Source organism: Apodemus sylvaticus, chromosome 15, assembly GCF_947179515.1.
Source record: "Apodemus sylvaticus chromosome 15, mApoSyl1.1, whole genome shotgun sequence".
Taxonomy (NCBI): Eukaryota; Metazoa; Chordata; class Mammalia; order Rodentia; family Muridae; genus Apodemus; species Apodemus sylvaticus.
The window spans coordinates 81,599,269-81,609,913 of record NC_067486.1 but is presented as its reverse complement, the minus strand read 5'-3'; the positions used below and the strand labels follow the sequence as shown (position 1 = coordinate 81,609,913).

The 10,645-nt window shown below is 34.5% G+C and overlaps 1 protein-coding gene across 1 annotated transcript; it reads right to left on the bottom strand.

Annotated features, from left to right (window-relative positions):
* Positions 1-4,369: 4,369 nt before the first annotated feature.
* Positions 4,370-5,308, bottom strand: LOC127665857 (olfactory receptor 2L8-like). Its single transcript, XM_052158457.1, has one exon. It carries the CDS (start codon positions 5,306-5,308, stop codon positions 4,370-4,372), a length of 939 nt encoding a protein of 312 aa, XP_052014417.1.
* Between the last annotated feature and the right edge of the window lie 5,337 nt (positions 5,309-10,645).

The following is a 10,645-nucleotide window of genomic DNA, read 5'->3' as shown; positions in this document are numbered from 1 at the left end:
TCTAAAATTCAATAAAATTGAGACACAATATACCTAAACTTATAAAACACAATGAAAGGAGTCTTATAGGAAAATTCATAGCACTAAGTGCCTTCATAAGGAAATTGTAGAAATTGCATACTAGTGACCTAAGAGCACAACAGAAATCTTTATAACAAAAAAGAAACAAACACACTCAGGATGAATAGGGAGCAAGAAATAGTCAACTCGGAGCTGAAATCAATGAATTAGAAACAACAAGAATAAAACAACGAATCAACAATTCTAAGAGCTAGTTCTTTGAGAAAATCAAAAAGACAGACAAACTCTTACCCAAGCTAACTAAAAGGCACAGAAACAAATATCCAAATTGATAGAGTCAATTGCAGAAATGCAATTGGAGATGCAAATGCAAAGTCAGAAATGCAAAGGGAGGCACAACAGAAACTGAGAAAATCTAAAATATAATTAGGTCCTACTTCAAAATTCTGTAATCCAAAAAGCTAGAAAATCTAAATGAAATAGATCAATTCTGAGACATGTGCCACATACAAATGTTAAATCAAGATCAGGTAAACTACCTAAAAAGTCCATTAAATTCTAAGGACATAAAAATAGTCATAAAAGGTCTCCCATCTTCCCCCCAAAAATGCCCAAAGATAGATGGGTTTAAAGCACAATTTTGCCAGACATTCAATGAAAAGCTAATATCAATATGCCTCAAACTATTCCACATAATAGAAGGAGAAGGAAGACTACCTAATTAATTCTATCAGCCTACACTTGTCCTAATATCTAGACTCACACAAAGACTCAACAAAGAAAATGAACTTCAGGCCAATTTTGCTTATGAATATCAACATGAAAATGCCCATCTTACCAAAAGCAATCTGCAGATTTAATGCAATCCCCATCAAAATTCCAACACAATTGTTTACATACCTTGAAAGAGCAATTCTCAACTTCATATGGATAAACAAAAAACCCAAGATAGCCAAAACAATCCTGAACAATAAAAGAACCTCTGTAGGAACCACCATCCCAGACCTTAAACAATACTATAGACAAATAGAAATAAAAACTGCACAGTAGTGGAACAGACTCAGAGAGGTTGATCAATTGAATATAATCAAAGATACACAAATAAACCCAGACACATATGAGCACTTGACTTTCAACAAAGAAGCCAAAATGATACAGTAGAAAAAAGAAAGCATCTTCAATAAACAAAGCTTCTCTAATTGCTTGTCTGCATATAGAAGAATGCATATAGAGTCATATTTATCACCTGGAATAAGATTCAAGTTCAAGTGGACCAAGGAACCAAATTAAAACCAGATACACTAAACCTAGAACAGAAAGAAAAGAGCCTTAAATGCATTGGTAAAGGAGATAATTTTCTAAACAGAACACCAATGACTCAGACTGTAAGATCAACAATTGGTAAATGGGACCTCATGAAACTAAAGTGTTTCTGAAAGATAAAGGACAGTGTCAACAGGACAAATGCCAGCCTATAGATTGGAAAATTTCTTCACTAAGCCCACATCTAATAGAGAGCTAATATACAAAATATATAAAGGACTCAAGAAATTAGAATCCTAAAATCAAACAATCCAATTAAAAAATTGAGTACAAAGCTAAACAAAATTCCCAAAAGAGGAAACTCAAATGGCTGAGAAGAACTTACAGAAATATTCAACATCCTTAGTCATCAGGGAATGTAAATGCAAATAACTCTGAGATTCCACCACTCAATAATCAGAATGGCTAAAAGGAAAAACTCCAGGGACAGCACATACTGGTAAGGATGTAGAGAAAGAGGAACCCTCCTCAATTTCTGAGAACTGTACACTTGTACAATTGCTCTGGAAATTATTTTGGCACTTTCTCATAAATTTTGAAATAGTTCTACATGAAGACCCAGAAATCCTGCACATATACTGCAAAGATACTCTACTATATCCCAAGGAGGTGTGCTCCACTATTTTCATAGCAGCTATATTTGTAGTAGCCAGAAACTGGAAACAACTTACATTTACCTCAATGAAAGAATGGATACAGAAAATGTTTATTTTCACAATGGAATACTATACAGCTATTTAAAAACAAGGATGTCATGGATTTTGCATGCAAATGAGTAGAACTAGGAAATATCATCCTGAGTGAGATAACCCAGACCCAAAAAGACTTGCATGGTATATATTCACTGATAAGTCATAAAGTACAGAAAACCAATGATATACCCCACAGATACAAAGAAGTTAAAGAAGAAGGAAAGCCCAATAAAGGATGCTTGAATCTCACTTAGAAGAGGGAATCAATTTAGTCATTGGAGGCAGAGGGAGGAAGAGAACTCTGGGGATGAAGGGGCAGGGAGGGGAATGAGTAGGCACTCTTATGTGCTGGACAAAAGGGAAAAAGGCCCAGAGTGTAAGGAAAATGAATGGCAATCAGCAGTTGCCAGTGGTGTAGGAGAGGGGAAATCTCTTGAAAGTTCCAGAGGCATTGGATAGGGGATGCTGCCAGGATTCAATGTAGGTAACCTAAGATGAGATGACTAACAGTGGGGACATGGAACCGCCTATAGGCAGGCAGGACTGTCAGTGGTAGGATAGGGACACCAACCTACCCAAAAAACTTTGTCTCAAAATTTGTCCTGCCTAAAAATAATGCAGGGATGGAGCAAAGACCAAAGGAAAGATCAATCAATAACTGATCCAACTCAAAACACATCCCATGGCCAACCACCAATCCCTGAAATTATTAATGATATTCTGTTATGCTTGCAAACAGGAGCCTAGCACAACTGTCATCTGAGAGACTCTACCCATCAGTAGACTGAAACAGATACAGTTACCCACAGCCAAACATCAGAGTTTGGGGATACTTATGAAAGAGTTGGGGGAAGGATTGAAGGCTCGTTGTAGATAGAAAGAACACAGTAAGACCGAAAGCGACAACAAACCCTGTGTTCTCTCAGAATCTGAGCCACTAGTCAAAGAAGCATAAAGAGCCTGGACAAAGGCCCACACATACACACATATAGTAAACAAGCAGCTCAGTTTTCCTGGACACCTTGTCTGGCCTCAGTGGGAGAAAATGTGCCCAATCTGGCAGATACTTAATGTGACAGGATAGGGTAATATCCAGGGGTCCACACCCTCTCAAATAAGAATCAGAAGGGTGTGGAGGAGTGACTCTATGATAGACAAACCAAGAGGGGAACAGTGTTTGAGATGAAAATAAACTAAATAATTTATATAAGTAAATAAATATTAACAATTAAATAGATACTCAAATTGAATTTCACTGTTACTCCCTAATACCTAAGTGCCATATTCTACAACTTTCAGGTGTTCTAAAGTATAGGTATCTAAATCACATATACACAGAAAATAGAAAAGGAGAGATCTTTAGGGCAAAGAAAAGAGGTAAATACAGAAATAAGTAAGTGGATAGAATAACAGTAAGGATGCCTGAAAAGCCATAAGGAACAAAACAAAAATTATAATACATGTTTTCTCATGTATATACATTCATACATAGTTTTAATGAACTCTTATCTAGGCTGATGGTACTCTCTCTATGTTCCAAAGACCTCCTAACAAAAACCCTAATATCAGATATAAGCAGCCTTTTCTCAGTTGTTGGGCAGAGATGTCCAAAGGTTTTTAAAAACATACAAGCTATTGCCATTGGCCTTGGTTACTCATCCCCACAAATGTGGAGATGCCCATTGCTGAAGATACAATGTACTTCAGAAACAGAACTCAGAGACTCTTGAGGTTGAAGTGTTCTGAACAACTGCTAGCTGAGGACTACCTTTCATGGTACCATAAAACACTATGAAAGCTTTCAAAAGGAGGAGGCAGCCAATAGTCCTACTCAGATATGATGCCTATGAACAACATCAACAAAGAACACACCCATTGTTTCTCTGTTGTCAAATCACAAGATCTGAAAACATACATACTAATAAAATTATATAGACAAAACATGTTGTGTGCATGCAAATATATATATATATATATATATATATATATATATATATATATATATATATATATATATATATATATATAAACAATTACAAAATAGACCATGAATTTTGAATTTTGAGGAAAGTGGAAAGAGGCATAAGGGATATTTGGAGGGAGAAAGATAAGGGGAGAAATGTAATTATATTATAATCTCAAGAATAAAATTTGCGAGAGACAAAGAAAGAAGAATGACATTTTTCTCCCTAATTTTTACTTAAGAGATTGAGTCCAGTACTTTACCCTTTATAGATGTTATCTCTTTGGGGATATTTCAGTTGTTATTAACTGAATAATGCTAATTCTGTGTATACTTGTGCATAAACCCTGGATTCATGTAGGCAACTTGTCTATAATTTTGCAAAGCAAATTCTGTGAGACATCCTTTTTAGGGCCCCCATCACTTCTTTGTTTCTCAGGCTGTAGATGATAGGATTGAGCATTGGGGTGAGAATTGTGTAGAAGACTGCAAGAATCTTGTCCTCTGCTGGTGATCGGAGGGATCTCGGGCGTAGATAGGTGTAAGCAAATGGTGCATAGTAGAAAGTTACTACAGTGAGGTGGGTGCTACAGGTAGAATAGGCCTTCTTCTTCCCTGCCTCAGAATGCATGCGGTAGACAGCAAGGAAAACACGGCCATAGGAACACACTATTCCAATGAATGGAAACACAAGAAAAAGGATTGTACTCACAAACACTGTATACTCATAGACCCATGTATCCATGCAAGCCAGAATCAACATGGCAGGGACATCACAGAAGAAATGGTTGATGGCTCTGGATCTGCAATAAGGAATTTGGAGTGCATATCCAGTATGAGCACAGGAATTAATGGATCCCAGAATCCAAGCTCCTGTTATCATCATCACACATACTCTTTTACTCATATGTGTGGCATAGTGGAGAGGAAAACAAATAGCTACATAACGGTCATAGGCCATAGATGCCAGCAAAAGGGTTTCTGCACCCCCAAAAGTCAAGAAGAGAAAGATCTGAAATCCACACCCAATGAAGGAAATATACTTATTACCTAACATAAAGTCAGACAACATCTTAGGGACAATAGTAGAGATGTAATTTAAGTCAATAAGAGAAAGCTGACTAAGTAAAAAATACATGGGTGTGTGGAGATGTGAATCCAGGAGGATGAGGAGAATCATGGACAGGTTGCCAATCCAAGCGGTCAGGAAGATGAGAACAATGACAACGAAGAGAAACAGACCTATTTTTGATGGTGGGAAAATTCCCAATAAAATGAAACCTGTAAATGTTTGATTATAACTATCCATTGGGTGTTCATTTACATATTCTTACAAACATGTGCAATAGTAAGTTACATTAAAGACAATAAAATAATTCAGTTCATTATTTTCACCAGACTGGGATTAATCATAACTGCTAAACAAAAAATACATAGTGTGCTTTGACTAATCTCCTGTCTCATACATAAATCTGGAGGAAACCAATGTATATGAACAAAATATACTAATGAAACTTGAATATACCTACACAAATATTTCCATAATGGCCTTATTAAAATTGATATTTTTATTCCTAACAATATGAGATATCATAAACATGAGACTTCATACTGCATGTTTGGAATCAATTTAAATGTCTAAAATACAGACCCATAATTTAAAATATTTCTTTCAATTATGATGACTCTTTTTTTGTCATGCTCTGGCCCTAAGATACACACAAAGATTCAAGAGTTCATAACATCATTCAGTTTTTTTTCATTCTGATACACACCCTTCACATTAATAAAATTAATTTCATAAAATACAATGTTGCTATTTCTTTAAAAATCAATAAATAATACTTATGGACAATTTTCAACCACACAAAGTCATTTTCTTTTTCTTCTTCATACACATTTGTAACATTCTAACTAGATCCTGTCTAAGGACATCCACACATTACATCTATCCCAAAAAAAGAGCAAGTGTTATGTCAGCTCCTTCTTGGAAACTCACAGAGCACTTTTCTTTTTTCTTCACTCCTTAATGTTTTTGCTTTTACCTAGATCATAAGGTAGAAATCTAAGCAGACACATTTATTACTTTTTCATCTTACAATTAACTGGAATAATAAAGGAATGAGTGTTGTACATTTAAAATTATGTAATATGAAGCAGAAGAATTACTATAAAAAGGACTCAGAGTTTGTTTCAGGCTTGTTAATGTACTATATTTAGGTTGCTAAGTGCTGGGAGGAAAAAGGAATCCTGAGTCTTCAGAATGAGCATGAACATAGTTCACTCTCTTCCACAGAGGTTGCTGCCAGCAGGAGACTTAGCTCACTGGACCCAGAGAATGTATGATATGTGTCTCGGTGCTAGAGCCAAAGAATATAAGCCTGAGAATCTGCAGACAGAAGAGGAAGATACAGCACTTAGAAATATGCAAATACATATAAACACACTAATACATCCATAGAAAAAGTAAGAAATTATTGGGAAAATGGAGATATTATCAGAAAAAATTGGCATCTTCAGGGGCAGATGGAGAGCTATTAAGTCTATAATATATATATCAATTGTTTTAAGAAGAGAATTAGAGATTCTGGAAGTGAATTTCTGAAACTAAAATGACCAGGTCTGATAAAATATAATTAAGGATATTTCTAAAGTAAGCTGGAAGACATTTGAAAGAAAAAATACAACTAAAACATAAAAGACTGAAGTTTATAAAAGGAAAAAATATTTGGAATTTTCAGATTGGATACTTATGCATATTTATAGTCATTCCTTAAAATGCCTTACACAAAATTATTATGGCTTAAGATTATCAAAAGAAAAAACAAACCATTTGCTGAAAACTGAAACACGTGGCTCTGTACTCTAAATACCATGCACAAGTGCATAAAAGAAAGAGAAATTATTTATTGAAAAATATAGTTTCCTGAGAATGCACAAAGTTTTCTCAATAAATTACTTTAGTTTTTTTCAGAATAGACTATAGGATGGGAACCTATAAGGGTCTTTTCTTACGAAAAATGCAAGACATAACAAATGCAGTCACAGCAACACAACACCTACAAGCTTTGCAGTGTGTTGTACATACCATAAATGCATGCCAGTACAGGAAACAAGATGGAACAAAGTTATTGACCTCCGTCAAACACAAAGCTGTGTCTATGCTGGGAGGGAGGGAGAAGGGAGAAAGGGAGCAGAAGGTTTGTTGTCTGAGCAGCTTCATACATATTATCCAAGTAAGAGAGAAAGAGGGAAATAGGAATGAGTTGTAATAGGAATGGCTATGAAATTCTCTTAGACTGTAGCATGTTGTTACTACAACATAAAAATTTACCAGACATAATCATCTCAAACGACCAAAGTTATTGCATTCATGAAGCTTGAAGTAAATTATGGAAAACAAAGTGGAACTTTGAGTCTATGTTTAGCAAATGAGTCTCAGCTGGCTACTGAAAATGGATGAAGTTCTGGGAAAGCAGAATTTTCAGTCATATTTAGATTCATTATGAGACCAACAACCTAGACTGACATCAGAGTATATCATTAACATTGATTGCTAAGTACTGATTTAAATGTAATATTAGTTATTCCTAATCTGATTAACAAGGTGATGACTGCCATCATTTGATCATTACATAGAAAGTAACAGTATTTCTGTGAGTAACTTTAATGCTGAGATGAGAATCACAAAGTAATTAATAATCTATCAAATCAGTTCCTGAATGTGACATCTCTGAACTGTCAAAGAAGCCATTTCAACTCAGTGTTTGCTGTTCCTATGTGACAACAGCGAGCAATGTAACGTATTTTAAAGGAAAACTGCATCTGAGAGGTAAATGGTTTCTGCCTCTGAATATTTGTTTAAAGGTTGAAAGTTGAGATAACTTTTTTATTTATATAAGAAAACAAGCCATATAAGTTTTTGTCTTTCACAAGGTGAAATAGCAATTATTCCATTTACAGATCATTCAAATAGAATTTAACTTATCTTGATTTCCCCTAACAAAATGTGTTAATGCATAAGAGAAAAAAAGCAATCAGAAAAAAGTGACAAGAATTTCATATGGAACTGAGGTACAATTTACAATCCCCTTCATATTGTATTTCTGTTTAATTTTGGTCATCTTACCTGTAAAATAATGTAACCACTAGTGGCCAAGGGGTATTTTCAAGAAATTCTTATCATTTAGTATAAATATTAGCAATGTTTATTATAGACACAGGAAATTTTAGAAAATATATCATCTATATTTCAAATTTAATGTCAATTCATTTTATATATCTTTAATCATACCAGTTTTTTAGAATAATATAATCTTGTAGATTTTACATATCATCACACATATATATGTAATATATACATATATTTTATAAAATATGTTGTCTTAAACCACCTTCAACCTGAAATATCACTGTTCCTGTTCCTAAATCAAGAAAAATTTTAAATATACTAGTGCAAATATTTTGTAAATAGAAATATTCAATCAATTCTAAAACAAATTTCCTTGATCACTTTTTAGAATCTAGGTACAAATATAACACTATATATAAAAACTAACTTAGTATACACACCATTTTATCCCTCCAGGATCATAGTTTCCCTTATGTCAATACCTCACAGTTGCCCTACAGTAATAGCATAAATAAAATACCTTTTAAGCATTTTAAAGCAATGAATATGCTTATCTCCCATTCTGTGTTTAGCAACTGTATTCTTCCGTGGAAACAGTGCCAAATATGAGTCCAAGCAAACCCTTATCTTCCCTCTCTCTCTCTCTCTCTCTCTCTCTCTCTCTCTCTCTCTCTCTCTCTCTCTCTCTCTGTGTGTGTGTGTGTGTGTGTGGTGTGGGTATGTGGTGTGTTTGGGTGTGTGTTAGTGTGTGTGGAGTGTGTGTGTGTTCTCATGACAAGGTCCATAGAGATTACCATGTTATGGGATAAGTCACTAATGATACAGGAATTAGAACAAGGTTGAGAAAGGAATTTTACCAATTTCTTTTCCTTGGACTGATAAATCAATTCAATACACTCACAATCATTATTATTGCCTTCATCATTCTCCCATTAATTGATTTATTATTTGCTTTATAAATTATTTAATTTACTTACTTATAATTTTATATATTTATTATTTATATATTTATTATTTATATACTTATATATTATCTATATGTTATGTTTTTATCCATAATATATTTTATATTATGCTATATAATATATAGTATGCCCTTAATTTATTTTTATATATGTTGACTATATATAAAATTATTATATATTACATATATTATAATTATATTATTTATGTGTATATCATATATAAAATGAATAGTTGTATGGCTCCTTCCCCCCACCTCTAACAGTTGCCTCTAAGAAAGGGGAGATAACATGGGGTACCAACTTATCCTGGCAACTCAAGTCACTACAGAACTAGGCACATACTCTCACAATGAGGCCAGAGAAGGCAGCCATGTTAGGGGAACAGAATCCATGGGTAGGTAACAGAGTCAGGGTAAGCCCCTGCTCCAGTTGTTGGGGAACCCACATGAAGACAAAGCTGCACATCTGCTACATATGTATGGGGTAGGTGTGGTAGATGCAGCTCTTGTATGCTCTTCATTTGGTGTTCAGGTTCTGGGATCCTCCAGGTGTCCAGGTTAGTTGACTCTAACCTGTATAAATTCGCTGAGAAAATACAGTTTTGGGACTTTGAACAAAGTTTGTCTTGGCCTCATTCTTTGCATCTCCTGTTCTTTCCATTCTCTGCCCTTCTCCCCTAGGGTCCCCCGTTGAAAACTCCCACAGGCCAGGGCATGTGTTAAGCAAAAAAAAAAAAAAAAAAAAAAAATTATATATATAATAATGTTGGTGTTCTTGTAGAGTTCCATCTTCTCTGGGTCTCTTAATCCTTCTTCCAAACACTTCCACAAGACTCCTGGAACTCTATCTAATGTTTGGCTGAATTCTTATATCTTAACTATTATTAACTATTCTTATATCTTAACTATTATTAACTAAGTGTATTAGCGATGATTATTGATCCCATCATCTTAACTGTGTTTCAAATATATATGTATTGTACTCAATAAAAAGAAGAGACATATATATATATATATATATATATATATATATATATATATATAATTTTTTTTTTTTTGCTTAACACATGCCCTGGCCTGTGGGAGTTTTCAACGGGGGACCCTAGGAGAGAAGGGCAGAGAATGGAAAGAACAGGAGATGCAAAGAATGAGGCCAAGACAAACTTTGTTCAAAGTCCCAAAACTGTATTTTCTCAGCGAATTTATACAGGTAGGGGAAGAAGTAAGGTAAGTGGGATTTTTCCATGAAGCCTGGGCATTCTGCCAAGATGAATCTCTGGCAGTTGTAAGATGCTTTCTTCTTCTGGCAGGAAACAGTGACCATTGACCACCCAACTTCTCCAAGATCTGTAGCTGAGGAGAAGTCAAAACCTAAGCCTATCTTCAAAATGAAATCTAAACCTAAAGTAATGTCAGTTTGGTTCCTGGCAGACACATATATAGTGTATGCATATTACAGAAAAGAATAATGTCAAGAAATAATGTAGAAAGATATCATAGAATATGATACATAAATATAATTGTATGTATATTATATATGTAATATTATT